Source organism: Lycium ferocissimum, unplaced genomic scaffold (genome assembly GCF_029784015.1).
Source record: "Lycium ferocissimum isolate CSIRO_LF1 unplaced genomic scaffold, AGI_CSIRO_Lferr_CH_V1 ctg2063, whole genome shotgun sequence".
NCBI classification, from domain to species: Eukaryota; Viridiplantae; Streptophyta; class Magnoliopsida; order Solanales; family Solanaceae; genus Lycium; species Lycium ferocissimum.
The window spans coordinates 27,261-44,775 of NW_026719176.1; the positions used below are offsets into that span (position 1 = coordinate 27,261).

Below are 17,515 nucleotides of genomic sequence, written 5' to 3' on the forward strand. Positions count from 1 at the left end.
CCCGTGCGGGTGTACACGCGCGCATGAAACGCGACCCCAGAGAAGAGGGGTCGACGAGCAATGTGCGAGTATGTAAGACACGAAAGTAACAACATAGTAAAAAGCGGTAGCATATCATGTAAGAGAGTATTTCGTACACACGAGACATATCATGGGGAAGTCAGTATACGTACATATGGAACATATCACGTATAAAGCGTAACTTTCGTGCGAGTAATAACCGTATGAAAACATAATAGTATCATAGGATAAAGGTAACCCCGTACATGTGTGTGCCACTCGGGGCGGATGCCATGCATGCCTAGCTTCTTTCTCTTTTTCGAACACGGTGTTTCTTATTCTTGTACATAGAAAATGTACCTTTCGTAAAACGATACTTTTTTACTCGATTTACGGACGCCGAATTCATCGGCTCTCCCACCCCTCCCAACAAGTGTCCCGCGTGTAACATATTATATATATATATATCATACATCACATAAACGTACGCCGCTTACGGCTCTCCCATATCGCGCGTCCCGGCATCCCGCGTCCGGGATGGAATCCACCATGATCGGTGGAAACGATTTATACTCCCATTCCCCGCATATACGTATCATATAAACGGCGTGCATGGGAGCCCAAGGAAGGTCGTGTGTCTATCGGAGCGACGTAAGGTCGATGACCTCCGATTACATTATGGATTAAGGGATCGCTTTGTCTCACTTGAAGGAACGAGTATTTTAAGGCGAGACTATCAACGGACAGATATCATTAAAGAAAACATGGAATGAGATCATGGACATCATATGCGTTTATTTGTAGACTTTGAAATCTTTTAAGAAAATAATACCATAGCTAAAGGGTAGAATCGAAGATCAAGGACTAGTTTATCACTTTCATCCTCGCATTTGGATTCTTGACTTAAGGCTCATAGTCATGGAGTCATCCTTTGTCATGCTTATCATGGACATGTTCTTTCCTTTACATCATCGTTATCACTTTCATCATGGAAATATTCCCCTTAGAATAGTTACAACATTTGTCGGTGGGTAAACGGAGCACTAAAGAAAATTCGGGAACAATGGGCCCACCTCGGGTCAAATGAGGCGGCGTACACAGTTGACGTATAATACGTTTCATGACATTACTTAGGAGAGTTTTAGGGTAGTCGGGTCTTATTTATGCAAGTTCTAGAGGTCTGGAGGTTTTTCCCACATTTTGCACAATTTCTATTTCAATTCTACCGAATGAATAGTAACTAATTTCAATCTTGGATTCCGAGAAAAGGAATGGTCCCGAGGCCCGTATCCCACCTTATTACATCTAGGACATGCCAAGAAAGGAAAGTGAAGTCTTACATACCCTCTTTCCGCTCCTTCGCTACTCCAAATCCAAGTTGCAACTTCGCCAAAATCCACAATTTGGTCATGTTTACCAAATGTTGATCGATTGCATTTTGAATTGGATTCTTAAATGAAACTTGGCTACGAAATTTTAAAGCATTTCCCCCGTAAATATACCATGCCACCAAGTTTAACTTGGCGATTTCAATCAACAACAATTCGGAATACAACGCCAAACTAACAACATTACCAACAATTTTATTCAATTTAACAAGAACAATAATGACTTAATTCCTTCTTTCAAATTCAATCACCACAACTCAACTTACAATCTTTTAAACAAATATCTCACTTCTAAGCTCATGCATTAAATTTATTCTTCACATCATCAATCTCATTCTTACAATTATAAGAAACCACACCAAAGTCACACTAACTTCTTCAATGATTCCAAATTCACTTCAAACCATCCTACTTCATTCTCACCATATAATCCACAACCACAATAATCAAAATACTAACTAAAATTAATTCATCATTTTTACACAAACAACACTCCATTCGGCCATAACCAAGTATGCATATTTTCATGAATTTTCATCCGTTTCTATACATTACAACAACAACAAACACGTTATATGAAATTAGTCCATTCTCTCCGGACCATATCACACATGCACTTACCAACTTCAATATTGTTCTTCTATGAACTTCATTCATTTCTTGACATTACCACATATACAATTTATCCATGACAACAACAACAATCGAAATACTAAATAAAATCCATTCATCACATTTATACAATACACTACATACCTGCTAACCATAACCACATACCACGCGCCACACCCCTACATCCATTTTCTTCATTCTACCATACTCAACAACATGCATAAACATCCATAACATCAAGAGGAAATGAATTCTTACCTTCTTCCTTGATTCTTCACTTGGCTGAACTTGTCACTTGTATGAATATGGATTTTTCTTTGCTCCCACGAACACTCCGTATGTTGTAGAGAACCTTCGATTAGGTAGGAAAAGTGGAAGAAAATGATTTATTTTGATCATCTTCCATGGCTCCCATTTTTGGAGCCATGGCCGAATCCTACTACATCCTCTCTTCTTTTTTTTTTTTTCTTTCTTTCTTATTTCTTGACTAAAAGATGACTCCAAATATATATACATGTCTTCCACTACTTTTTCATTTTTATGATTTAGTCCCTCAAATAAACAAAAGGTCACATGTTCCCTTCTCCACTTTTTCTAGAGTTTTCTTTTTTTCTTGATTTTTCCTCTCTTTTCTTGAATTTCTTCACTTGGTCAAGGAAGACCAAGTGTCTTCTTTGGTACACCTTGATACATCTATACTTACACTTTGCCCCCTCTACTTATGAATTGGCCACATGCTCCTTTATTGATTTATTTAACTTTTCTTCCCTTTTCTTGAAAATTAACAAAAGAAAACCAATTTCTTCCTATGTAAGTTTTGGCCCTTCAAGAATTTTCTTGAACTTTTGTGAAATTACCATTTTGCCCCTTGACTTCCACATTATTTCAATGGGCCATTTTGCGAATTTTCTCTTTTTATCCTTAACCTTTCTCAACATTTCCATACTACCATTGTTCACCAATAATATTCCTAACAACCCGCACATTAAAATTATTTTAGAACATAGTCTTATCCTTAACTTCTCACAACGTCCGAATGTACGAAGTACGGGCTATAACACTGCGAAGCGGGTATTTTCGTGTTGGTAACGGGAGGGTAGTGATCTAGGTGGGAAGTTGATGGAGGCTGGCCAGTCGCCGTTTACGGCTGAGCAGTGGCCGGAGAGGCCATAGTTTGAAAATAGGTTTAGTTTAGGGTTTGCATGGGAAGATGAGGATAGAGAAGAGAGCTTTTAAACCAAAAAATTGGGCTGAATTTTATGATTTTTTTTTGTTTTGCATGGGCCACAAACACTTTTCGACCTTTTAACTTGAAGATTTTTGGATCAAACACCCTCTTTTGCCTTCTTCTTCAAGATGAAGGTATGAAGATCCTTATGAACTTCAAGAACATTCAAAATCCCAAGTACCTTAATTCCAACTCGTTTTTGCCTTAAATTTCGGATCTCGGCTCTATTCAACTAGGATAACAAAGCCCAATACAAACTAACCTCAGTTTACCCCCAAATCAACGTCCCACTTTGAGTTCTTCAAAAGCTTGAAGGTCTTCAATGGTGAATTGCTCAAAACACCTTCAAATCACTTGAAACTTTGGATTTAGAGGTTTTCAATATCAAGGAAGAATCCAACCTCAAATCCACCATACAACAAAAGATGTTTGGGGGTTTTTTTTTTGGAATTTTGATTTTTTTTTTTCTAGAACCAAGGATGAAGTTCTACCAAGCTCTGATACCAATTGATACAGTAACGGATATGGAAAAACAAGGAATTTGACAAGAAAGTAAAGATAAATAGGATGACACAAAGATAGTAATTGGCAACCAAAGTTCTATATTAACTAAGACCTCCAATTAGCATACAAACAAGCACCAATCCTCTGATACCAATTGATACAATAACGAATATGGAAAAACAAGGAATTTGACAAGAAAGTAAAGATAAATAGGATGACACAAAGATAGTAATTGGCAACCAAAGTTCTATAATAGCTAAGACCTCCAATTAGCATACAAACAATCACCAATCCTCTTAGGATGACCTCAAGGGAATCTAAGTTCACAAGCAACGAATCCTCTCAACACACAATCAATGGCTTCAACAAGCACTTAACTCTCAAAGAGTATAATTTCATCAATATTCAAAATAGTCTAACCCTAAGAAAATGTTTAAGTCTACTACTTATACTAGGAAAATAAGGAAGACAAGCTAGCTATTACAATTATACCCTCAATGAAGTAAGGGCCTTGTTTGGTTGGTCTTTCTTGGAAATGAAACTTGAAAAGGCTTGCATTTAAGGATTAGCCTTTTTGCATGCATAGCCATCTTCGTCACTCTTCTCTATTCCGTCCTCCCATGCTTTCTTCCACACTTGGGATCCTCGGTATGGCGCCAATGCATGCTCACGGGCGCCTATCTTCATGTTCAACCCTTGTGATGTATGGAGCTCCTTAACTTGATTCCACGTTGACGACCTTTCGGCAACTAGGATTGCATCAACACACAACAACAACATACCCAGTGTAATCCTACTTGTGGGGTCTGAGCCATGTCTTGGTTAGAGCCACCATGTGACGCCACACACTAATCAGAGGAAAAAGCTTTTAGGGAACCTAGATGAGTTATCCCCTCTACCTTAGTGTTAGGTATTTTAACAAGGGATAAGTTGGTAATATGCATGATATGAAGTTCAGAAATGGTGATGACTCAAGAAATTATAAGCATGATAAGTGTTGTGTGTGATTCTAATACCACAAGGAGCAGTATGAAGACAACTTCATTTGAGTAAGTGTTCGATTGAAGCAGGGATATTGTGGAGTAGCCAATGAGCCACTCCACAGACTTTGTGTACCTATATTGTGAACAAAAATATCAACAGGATTAGCTTGCGGAGGATTTGGTCAAGGTCCTCTAGACTCTAGAGTAGAGTAGAAGAGGAGTAGAAGTGCTTGGACTCAAAAGAGTTCAAATGGAAAGAATCATAGCAATGATGTTTTATATAAATTAATTCTTTCATGAACCACACTTTAAAAGTTAGCGGCGATGACAATCGACGGTAGTAGTAGTTGGCGTTGATGATTGTAAGGTGGTGATGGAAAATAATGATGGTGGTTGTGTAGTGGTGGCCGGTGCGTTGGTGCCTAGAGGGGATAGATTTGTTGTGGTGGCTGGCGGTAGACGTGGTTAGTAGTGGCCGCGGCTAGTGGTCGGGGGTGGATGTGGTTGGTGTTGTAAGTAGTTGGTTGTGGCGACTTATCATGTAAGTGGTTGGTTGTGGTGCTGACTAATGGTTGAGGTGTTGGAAGTGGGGGCTAGTGGTTGTGGTAGTCGGTGGTTGAGGTGGTTGGTCGTGGAAGTAATCGGTGGTGGTGGCTTATTGCAGAGGTCGGTGAGGGAAAGTTTGGTGGTAGAGGTGGTGTTAATGGTGACAGGTTGTAGAGATGGCTGGTGCTGGGGGAAGTTGGTGGTTACCGGTGGTCATATATATAATTGTGAGAAAATATTATTATTGAATTGTGTATCTATATTATTACAGTGAGCCCTATTTATAGACACTACATTCTAATCCTTTTCCATGTAGGATACTATATACAAATCCTATTCCTATTCTAACACTCCTCAAGATTTGGTGCATACGGGTCATATGTACCGAGCTTGTTACGGATGTATCTAATACGAGGACCGAGTAACTTGGGTGAAAATATCCAAGCTGATCACTCGACTTCACAAATTTAGTAACAATATCTCTATAGTATCTTTTCCGACAAAGTGACAGTCAATCTCAATGTGCTTAGTCCTCTAATGAAATACCGGATTTGATGCGATATGAAGGGCCGCTTTGTTATCACACACAAGTTCCATTTGACTGATTTCTCCAAATTTTAGATCTCTGAGCAACTACTTAATCCAAACTAGCTCACAAGTTGCTACAACCATTGTTTGATATTCTGATTCAGCACTAGATCGAGCAATGACACTCTGTTTCTTACTCTTCCAGGACACCAAATTACCTTCTATTAACACACAATATCAGGATGTAGAATGTCTATCAGAGGGTGATCCTGCATAATCAACATCTGTATATCTAACGATCTGCTTACGGCCTCGATCTTCGAAAAGCAGTCCTTTACCGGGAGCTAACTTAATATATCGCAGAATGCGGATAATGCATCCCAATGACTATCACAGGGAGAATCCGTAAACTGACTTACAACACTCACAGGAAACGAAATGTCAGGTCTAGTCACTGTGAGATAATTCAACTTACCAACTAGCCGCCTATATCGTCGGGATCAAAGGGTGGCTCCCCCGTCCGACGGGGAGTTTAGCATTTGGATCCATAGGAGTGTCCATGGGTCTACATCCCATCATTCCTGTCTCCTCAAGAATGTCTAAGGCATACTTTCGTTGCAAAATAACAGTACTCACGTGGATTGGGCAACCTCAATACCTAGAAAATACTTCAGTCTGCCAAGATCTTTGGTCTGGAAATGCTGAAAGAGATGTTGCTTTAAATTAGTGATACACACCTGATCGTTGCCAGTTATAACGGTATCGTCAACATAAACCACCAAATACTCAAATCTGGAGCAGAATGTCGATAAAACACAAAATGAGTCGCTTCATCGCGAGTCATGCCAAACTCCCGAATTACCGTGTCGAATTTACCAAACCGGAGCTCGAGGAGGCCGTTTGGAGACCATAAAGTGACCGACGCAATCGACACGCCGCATTAGACCTCGCCCGAGCAACAAAACTAGGTGGTTGCTCCATACAAACTTCCTCCCAAGATCCACCGATGGAGAAAAGCATTCTTAATGTCAGCGATAAAGAGGCCAATGGCGGACGGCGGTCATGGATAAAAAGACGGACATATGCTATTTTAGCCACGGGAGAGAAACTATCATTGTAATCAAGCCCATATATCTGTGTATACCCCTTCGCAACAAGGCGAGCCTTAAGCTGGGCATCAACTTGGCCGTCCGGACCGACTTTGACTGCATAAACCCAACGACAACCAACTGTAGATTTACCTGAAAAAAGAGGAACAAACTCCCAAGTACCACTCGTGTGTAAACGGACATCTCGTCAATCCTTTGTCGCCATCGGGATGAGAAAGGGCTTCGCCTGTAGACTTAGGAATGGGGACAGAGGACAATGATGATACAAAGGCATAATGGGATGATGATAGACGATGATAACTTAAAGGGGTATAATGTGGGTTAGTATTATGAGTGGACCATTTACCTTTCCGAAATGCAATCGGCTGATCAAGAGGAGACAAGTCCGTAGTAGGTGCAGGGTCCGACACATGACATGAATCATTTGGACCTGAGGATATACAATGGAATATGGAATCTGATTCTGAATAGAAGATGAGGGCATTCGATTAATTAAACCGCAAGACGTGAGGACTGCATCGCCCCAAAAACGCAGCGGAACATATGATTCAATGAGAAGAGTGCGAGCAGTCTCAATGAGATGCCTATTCTTCCTTTCTGCTACCCCATTCTGCTGAGGGGTGTAGGGACAAGATGTTTGATGAATAATTCCTTTGTGAGTCATAAACTGCTGAACTGGGAAAATTTGTATTCTAAGGCATTATCATTACGAAAAGTACGAATAGAAACACTAAATTGATTTTGTATTTCAGCATAAAAACTCTTGAATATAGAGAATAACTCAGAACGATCTTTCATTAAGAATAGCCAAGTACATCTGGAAAAATCGTCAATTAAACTAACAAAATAACGAAATCCTAAAGGTGAATTGACTCTACTAGGACCCCAAATATCAGAATGAACTATTGAAAAAATACTCTGCACGACTCTCAGCACTATGTGGAAAGGTAGTGTGAGTGTGTTTCCCAAGTTGACACGACTCACAATCTAATTTGGATAGATAATAGACAAACTAGGCACCATCTTTTGCAGCTTGAACAGACTCGGATGTCCCAATCGTTTATGGATTAAGTCCGGAGGATCTGTAACGGAGCATGTTGTGTAGGAATTAGGAGAGGTAAGTGTTAGATAGTAGAGGCCTTGTGATTCATATCCTGCACCAATCACGTGTCCCATACTGCGGTCTGCATAACAAAAGAATCGTCAAGAGATATTATGGCACAATTTAGGGCACGTGTCAGACGACTGACAGATGCAAGATTAAAAGGACAACCAGGGACATAAAGAACAGAGTTTAGAGTGACAGAAGATAGGGGATTAGCTTGTCCAACCCCTTTTGATTTTGTTTGGATCCCATTAGCTAAAGTAACCGGAGGAAGAGACTGTGAATAAATAATATTTGACAAAAGTGATTTGTTACCAGAAATATGATCAGAAGCGCGCCTGAGTCAACGACCCACGATGGAGGGATACTAGACTGTGAAACACAAGTGAAGGAACTACCAGCAACAAAAGTATTAGGCTGAGAATCCGTGGCTACTTGCGGAGATGTCTGCTTACTTGCTCGATACTGAAGGTACTCATTATATTCAACTTCAGATAAAAGCCCGGATTTCCTGTAGTGTTAGTCTGAGCAACATGAGCATTGTTGGGTGGTTGACCATGCAGAGCATGACATACGTCACGGGTGTGTCCAAACTTATGACAATAACTGCACTGAACATCATTGGATAGTGAACCATGTATAGCATGACATACGTCACGAGTGTGTCCAAACTTATGACAATAACTACAATTAGTTTGAGATTTTCCAAAACGACCTCCTCCTCATCGATTATCCATAGACTGAGGTGTTCGATTCTCTATGGTTTGAGATGCGAGAATAAAGGAGTCAACGGTTGGTGATGAAACCACTGTGTGATTAGGAGGTGTAGTAAGACGAAGCAAACGAGAAAATAGTTCATCAATTGTAGGAACCGGAGGACTAGCCAAAATCTGATCACGCATCGAATTAAGGTCAATAGGAAGTCCAATAAGTGTAAGAACTAGAAACAACATCTGTCTTTGCTCCTGTTGTTTTTCAACGATCGTAGTATTTGGCGGCATCATATTTTGCTCAAATTCCTCCATATTTGCCTGTACCTGTCCCAAGTAAGTAGACATATCTGATTCCTGTTTCTTTAAGTTGGTCATCCGAGATAGCACTTCATAAAATCGAGATATGTTATTAGTGTATAAAGCGCGAGACTTTTCCCAAACTGAATAACATGTCTGGAAGCAACGGAACAAGGGCATCAACTTGGGATCAATAGATCGCCACTGAAGGCTACATTATTGAGTGTCAACCTTCTCCCACTGTGCTTTGGCCTTTCCATCTGTTTCACTAGCATTTTCTTTTTCGTCAACCACAATAGCCTTTTGCGTTTAGTGATCTTGAACACCTTGACCCTTGCACCACAACTTAACCGAGGAAGCCCAAGCTAAATAGTTTGAACTTCCCATTAACGGTTCGAAAGTAATCATAGGGCTTGAAGTTCCGATTCCCGTGTTTTTGAACCCAAAAAAATCATGTCGGAGAGACATGGCTCAAAACTTCAAGAAAGACACACAAAACAGGGACAAAACATAGTTGATGGTGCTAAGTAAACAGAGATCCAGAAGTTGCCAGAAATCAACCGCCGAAAAATTTTGCCGGAAAACTAAAAGTGATCGGAAGTCAGAAATAACTGCTGGGGTAGGTGCGAAATGGCTGACACACCAGGCTGGGAAAATGTTTTTTGTCAAAAAGTGGCCGGAAAAATGCAGATCTGCCGGAAATAGTGCAGCAGTCGCCGGAACCTTAATTCTGGCGATCGGAATCTTCTGCAACTGATATAAAGTTATCGGAAGACCTGGGCGACCTCAACTGAAGAGAAACAGATTAGAAAATAGTGCTGTATCTCCGGAAAAATAGTGTGCCGGAAACACTGTTCAAGCGTACTTTTCACGTTGGAAAAATTGTTCCAGTGATGATATTCTATTATGGCTCTGATGCCATGTGAGATAGTATTATTATTGGATTATGTAGCTACATTATTACATTGAGCCCTATTTATAGACATTACATCCTAATCCTTTTCCATATAGGATACTATATACAAATCCTATTCCTATTCCTATTCTAACAATAATGATGGTAATTTTTACTTTCACAGAAATCTTTAAGTTAACATTTTAATCATTTAAGACTATATAAGGTTTCAATGATCCTTATCTAAAATCAAGGTTCCGATGATTCGAACTTATTAAGAGCTGTTTTCAGCTTTTTTGAGTGTTTGGCTGGCCAGCTTATAAGCCATTTTATACTTAAAATAAGTCCAAGAAAATAATTGGGCCTGTTTGGATTTCAGCAACTTATAAGCTAAGCCAAACGGGCTCTAAGAGCTAAGTGCAGTGAACGAAAGGAAAACAAATGCGCTTTATAATTTGAGTTCTGAATTATTCATCCGGACCTTCATTAAGTTAAAAAGAATAGAGGTACTCAATACGAGAAAAACGGATAAACTATGAAATTAAACATCCCAACTCCTCTATGTTGAATGAAATTCCTATAAAATCTATTTTGAGCTTGTTTGTGAAAAAATTCTCTTTTGGCTTACACTGCTTCACTGCATAAAAGAGAGCAAAGGTGATGGATGGAACTAGAACATGCAGTTTGGAATATTGATTCATTCCTTTTTCTGCAAACTAGTATTGAAACCTGCGCGATGCGCGGACAGTATTATGATCCAATTGTTTGAGTTGGTCGTTATATGAAATATGTTCCCCTTACAATCACTAAAAAAAGATTAAAGAATATAAGATGGTGAATTAAAATATTATATGAAGTTATTGAAAAAGTTCAAATTGCAATACTCATGCTTGTCAAGTTGTCAGCAACCTTATTCTCTTTATTGTATATTTGTTTAATTTCTGCTTCAAGTAACATTAATTGTAATCGTCCATCAGTGCTAAGTTAAGTGTGCCAGTCTGCTTTTGTAGTTACTATAAATTTTGAAACTTTTGCTATGACTGTTGCAACGTTTGGACTTCTGTTTTCATTCTTAAATATGTTACTATGTCATCTTGTTTCTAATTACAATAATTTGAAAAAAAGGCAGCCCGGTGCACTAAGCTCCCGCTATGCGTGGGGTCCAGGGGAGGGCCGCCATATAGTTATTGCAATATTTATGTTTCTTATTTATCTTTGAGCCGAGGGTCTATCGGAAACCTCTCTACCTCACACAAGGTAGGGGTAAGGTCTTTGAACACCCACCCTCCCCAGACCCCACTTGTAGGATCACATTGGGTGTGATGTTGTTGTTGTATGTTCCTTATTTATCTTTATTACATTATCCACTATTTATTTAGTATTTACATAATAGTGTACAATTCTTTTATTAGCTTGTCACTTGGTTTAATATCCTTGTCAGGTACTCTTCTTTTAATCTTTACTTTTCTTACCCCTGATTTTTCTTTTACAGTTTTATTCTATTATTCACATTCTTCATTATTTAAATTATGATTAATACTTATACTTCTGTATATGTTTTTTTTACTTTATTTTATTTTTAAAATTTAGATATCAGCACGTTAACACTATACCCATCTTTGTAAAAGTTTTTGTGAAATCATCCGCATGATTTGGATGTTTTATCCACTATTTTAATTTTAATGTAATTTAATACACGTAGATATACATAGATAATATAATACACTATTACTCGAAACACTTTAATTATTTAAATATATGAATAATATCTTAACTATGTGGTATCTACATTGTTTTATTTTAAAAAAAGAATTCTAAGTATAAATATTAGCCTAACATTATTTCAATTTTATTTTTGAATTTATCTATTAAATTTATTACATGGTCTTATTTAGTTATTTACAATATGAATATTTGATAATAATTGCAAAAATTATCATCTAAAATTAAAATATTCTATCCTTCAATTCAGCTTCAAGTTTTTATCTCGATTCATATATTTTTATCTTTTAATTCAAATTATTTGTTTTAACTAAATTCAAATATTTTACTCCTCCATCCCAATTTATATGAAGGTGTTTGACTTGGCATGAAGTTTAAGAAAGAAAGGAAGACTTTTGAAACTTGTGGACTAAAAAGAGCCATAAATATTTGTGTGGCTGTAAATCATTTCATTAAGGGTAAAATGGGTATTTTAAAGTTAAATTATTACTCCCTCTGTCCCAATTAATGTGATACACTTTCCTTTTTAGTCTGTCCCAAAAAGAATGATACATTTCTTTATTTGGCAACAATTTAACTTTAAACTTTACATTTTACGCTTAACGAGATTATCTATAACCATACAAATATCTTTGGCTTATTTTAGACCATAAGGTTTAAAAGTCTTCCTTTATTCAAACTATATCACATAAATTGGGACGGAGGGAGTACTAATTATAGAAAAGTGTCAATCTTGTTGGGACTGACTAAAAAGGAAAGAGTCATACAAATTGGGAGGGAGGGAGTAACTTTCAATGCAAGGAGTGTCAACTTTCAATCTTTTTGGGACAGTATATATATATATACTCAAAAATAATTACAAAACATATTTCAAGAGCGTAACCAAAACAACCGTGAACGGTCAGGGTGCAAAACAATCAGTATCCTCAAACAATGAGAATTGATATCCACCCAAAAAATGGTTGTCAAAAAAAAAAAAAAATCCACCCAAAAATAAAAGTACATAATGAACAACGTGAAAAAAATAGATGAACCATTCAAAAACTTTTTTTTTTCCATGACAAAAACTTTATATTTCGAAACACATTTCATATTCTAATTCAACAGGGTTCAGCAAGTACCAGAATTAAATTTGTCATAATATCTTATCGTTCTATATATTTTTTAAATTTATTTATTTTCTTATCTTTCAACAGCTCATTTGCAATTCAAACAATTTTTTTTAAAAAAATTTTGTCATAGATTTTTAAGTAAAAATTTATTTTTTTAGTCCAAATTCAAAGTTTTAAAATATTTCAATTTATCTTGGATTATTTATTTAATACTGAAGGCTATAAAATTCCAATTCAAAAACTTCATCGTTTATTAAAACTTTATCTTTCAATTTACACTAGATGTTATTACTATAAATGTTCTACATTTGTTATGGTTTTGTAGTAGCTGTTGGCTTAATCTCAAGAATAACTATATTCTTTGTCCTAAAATTGCCAAGTGGCAATTTAGTAGCTTGCCACTAGGCGAAATTGCAAAGCAACCTTATATATATATATATAATGTGTGCTTATCAAAGTGGTAAGTACAGAGAAAAAGGAAATATGAGTAGTATAGATGCAGAAATTTTAGTTGTAATATATGGATTAAATAGTTTTAGACATACTTAGAAGTGATAAATACAGAAGCACTGTCATCAATAATAGAAAATAGACTTTTACAAAGTTTTATTAACCAAGAAACTATATCTGCAGTAATTTGGGAATTACAAGGCGTAAGAGACAACATAGAACAATTTACAAAAAGGATAAAGCATCAAAAGAAAGTTTGTAAGATAAGAATTTCATTAGGATAATAAATAGAGTCAGACAAAATAGATCCATTAAAAAATCTAGAATATTTAGACTTACGAATACATCCAGAAAAGAAATACCGAATATTAAAATATCATAGTATTATAAAGTGTAATCTCACAAGTTAAACAGAAGAAAACGTTAGAAAAATTAGAACAGAATTTTGATTTCTTAAAATCACAAGGATTTCTTACTAACCAAGTTTATTACCTAGAAACAGTACATCGAGAAGCTTTAGAAACTAACACAGACGTTCTATATATGTTGAAGAATGCAAGTATTACGTTCAATTACTTGTGCGTTTGAGGTATGTCAAGATTGCACAAGTTTTATCATTGATGGTTTTGTGGCTCTCCCAATTGTTGTCTGTTGTATATAAAGATTGCCCAAGTTATTGATAGTTTTGTCGCTCTCAAAATTGTATATTTTGCTGGTAGTTTCCTATTAGCTTTTCTGCACCCTTACTTCGTAGTTGTTTTACATCTTATGAGATCCCCTCTTGAAGGAATATGGTTGTATTTTTTCTAATTTGCTCAATATATGTGTAGTTATTTCCAGTATCTTTAACAATGAGGGTCTTGAGGTGCTTGCATGGAGGTCGGTTCCAGTAGATTCTTCTGTAGTTGGATATTATGCAAAAGAAACTATGCCCAACATACAGCAGGTTTTTGTTCGAGTTGTTAAAGAGGAAAACGTTGATGACATCGAAAGAGAACTCTATATCTGTAGAAAACTCATCGAGAGGGCAGTGAACTCAGAAATTTGGGGAAATGAACTTTATTTCTGTTCATTGTCCAATCAAACCATAGTTTACAAGGGAATGCTTCGTTCTGAAGTCCTTGGGAGATTCTATTATGACTTACAAAGTGAGCTCTATACATCTCCTTTGGCTATTTATCATCGTAGATACAGTACAAACACCAGTCCCAGGTGGCCTCTTGCTCAACCAATGAGGTTTCTGGGTCACAATGGAGAGATCAATACTATACAGGTAACTATAGGTGTCAGTAACATTTTCTTTGGTTGCTGACTGCTTGTATTTATCTGATATTTTCACATCAACAACCATATGCAGGGAAACTTGAATTGGATGCAATCCAGAGAAGCCTCATTGAAGTCAACTGTTTGGCGTGGTCGTGAGGATGAAATCCGTCCTTTTGGCAACCCAAAGGCATCTGATTCCGCAAATTTAGATAGTGCTGCTGAAGTATGGATCACTGCATTTTTTTTTGGGATCACTCTAGTTTTAGTCATTATTGAAGGCATAGTACTATTTTTTTCTCACAACTAGTAACTGTTTGACCTTTAATGTTCGCTAAGATGGTTTCCTTAGGAAGAAAATCTTACTGTTTTTCGGTTGCTGGCTATTTGTGTTGACTTAAAATTGGTTCTAGGTTAGTTTTGTCATAAAATCTCTTCCAGCATCTTATGCTACTTGATGGTTATAAAAAGAAACATCGTATGCTACTTATCATTTTTTCCTCGCAGATGTTATAACTTGTTACATATAGACTTTTAAACGTGAGCTGTTTGTTGTTACTCCTTTTTCCTTGCTGCTTTGTTTTCTCTCTTCCATAGATATACTAATAGATTATTCACCATCTAACCCTTTTTTCGGATCAGTTACTCATAAGAAGTGGCCGAGCTCCCGAGGAAGCACTGATGATTCTAGTCCCAGAAGGATATCAAAATCATCCAACATTGACTATTAAATATCCGGAGGTATTCCATGTTGGCATTTAATCTGAATTAGATTCTCGTCAAGTTTTGTACTTCCAAATATTAGAAGGGCTCTTGTGGTGGTCAATCTTGTGTACTATGCTAACACTTCTGAAATTTGTACTGAGATAATTTGTCTTCGTTGCTTTGTCCAAATTTTACTTGTGTTGATGTTTGTACTGAGATAATCTTGCTTTAAACCATGTTTTTTACCTTCTGAATTGTAACTAATATATGTAATGCATGAGATGATTATTAGAATGTTATGTTTAAAAATCACTTTTCCGTGACTGAATATTTGACTATTGTAGGTTCTTGATTTTTATAACTACTACAAGGGTCAGATGGAAGCTTGGGATGGGCCAGCCTTACTCTTATTCAGGTGATCTTCTGAATGCCAGTTCTATTTCAACTTGTTTTGTCAAAATCTTTATTGAAAACACAATTAAGTCTCAAGGGGTTGACCTAGTGGTTGAGGCATGGCTGTAACAACCTGGCAAGTATACATATATATATATATATATATATATATTTTTTTTTTTTTGAAACTGGTAATGTTGTATTCCTCAGCATTAACAGTGTGCTGGCCCCCTCCAAAAAGTTTTCTAGTTACTAATTACAGGGAGCCTAACAAATCTACTAATTGAATTGCATCATTTACAAGGTCTTCTTTGCACCAAAAATAAAGGGTACTGATACACTTCCCTTTGATAGTCTGAGTGGAAGTGAAACTATCCTCAAAACATCTATGCTTGGTGTGAGCCCATTTCCTCCAGCCTTGGTGGCAGGATTATCTTAACAATCTGTGCTTGTCGGGGGGGGGGGGGGGGTAGATTGGAGTTTGGACTGTAGATTAGTTGAGGTAACGTGCAAATTGGTACACAACCAGCAAAAAAACAAAATTAATGTAAACTCTCTTATCCATTCCGTGTTTACTGTTGATCGTGCAAAAGCTAAAAGTATGAGAAGTTTCTGCGTTTGTCTACTGTACATTTTCTTGATTGCCTATTCTCTCAAAATCTCCAACAATTGGACTGTAGATTAGTTGAGGTACTTGCAATTAGCATGATTTTAAGAGACTTTATTTTCCTTTTCTCGATATTATAGGAATAAAGTATTTCATTTTACTGTAATTGATTCTCTTTCCTTAATTAGTTAGGATTCACTTGTATAAATATCCCTATTCATGGGATGTAAAGACATACTGAAATACAGGGAAGCCTTTTCTTCTTTCTCAAATTCTACAATAATACATGCGAAGTACATGATTCTGGCTATAACCATAAACCCAGATAGTAATCTGGCACAGTGGTACCTATGTATATGCTCGCCTCCTCTTATACATAGTCATCCCTGAAATCACATATATTCTTTAACTAGCTAGCATACTGATCTTTCAGGAAAAACACTTCTTGAGGTCAAGTCTCTACATACCTCAAGTTTCCAAACTAGCTTAGTGCTCCAAAACTGCTTTACCACGTTCAGTCTTGCTCAAACTTCTCCGGTTTGTGCAAAAGAATAACCCTTGGGGTTAATTACACTCATTAGACCTATGTTGCTCGGACTCTTCAAAAATGTCACCGGGTGCGCGTCGGGTACTCCAAAAGTAGTGTATTTTTGGAGTATCCGACATGGGTGTTGCATCTAAAGTGAAGAGTCCGCGCAACTTAGCATTAGACCCATTTATTAAAGTTAGACTTTGGTCAAAGTTGAACATGCAAAGTCAACTTTCAATCCGTGGGGTCAAAACCCAGAACATATTATAGATTCTAGTTACCCATAAGATAAGGACAAGATTGACAAATCTTATAATTAGTTTTTCATTCAGAGTCCAATTAGTCCTTCATATCCTCATTTTTCTTATTTGGGGGTTTGGGGTTCAAGTCTATGAATTGCCACTTCAATCTTTTGTTTTATATAAATCTCAACGAAACTGTGTAATCATTCCAAAAACTACAACAACAAACAACAATATACCCAATGTAATCCCACAAGTGGGATTTAGGGAGGGTAGAGTGTACGCAAACCTTACCCTACCTTGGGAGGTGGAGAGGCTGTTTCTGAGAGACCCTCGGCTCAAAGAGAAGCAAACCAAAGCAGTCCGGAAAAGAAATAACAGAAGTAAAGAAGCCATGACAAGATATTATATAAAGCATGACAAAGTAGTCCAAAAAAAAAAAGAACAATAACATAACTACCACAAAATCATACGATAATCGAAGTACAAGAAGTAACAGATAATAACAGAAATCAAAGGACGAGAAACTACAAGTACCTACTAGCCTTCTACCCTAATCCGTGTCCTCCATAACCTCCTATCTA

The 17,515-nt window shown here is 37.0% G+C and overlaps 1 protein-coding gene across 1 annotated transcript in view; it reads left to right on the forward strand.

Moving 5' to 3' along the window:
• The window catches only part of LOC132043056 (ferredoxin-dependent glutamate synthase, chloroplastic-like), a 69,676-nt gene that overhangs the window by 20,419 nt on the left and 31,742 nt on the right, over positions 1-17,515 (forward strand). Inside the window, exons 3-6 of the mRNA XM_059433539.1 lie at positions 14,023-14,465; positions 14,550-14,681; positions 15,098-15,196; positions 15,505-15,575. Of these exons, the coding sequence (XP_059289522.1) occupies positions 14,023-14,465; positions 14,550-14,681; positions 15,098-15,196; positions 15,505-15,575 (745 nt within the window). The remainder of the gene's footprint in view (positions 1-14,022; positions 14,466-14,549; positions 14,682-15,097; positions 15,197-15,504; positions 15,576-17,515) is intronic.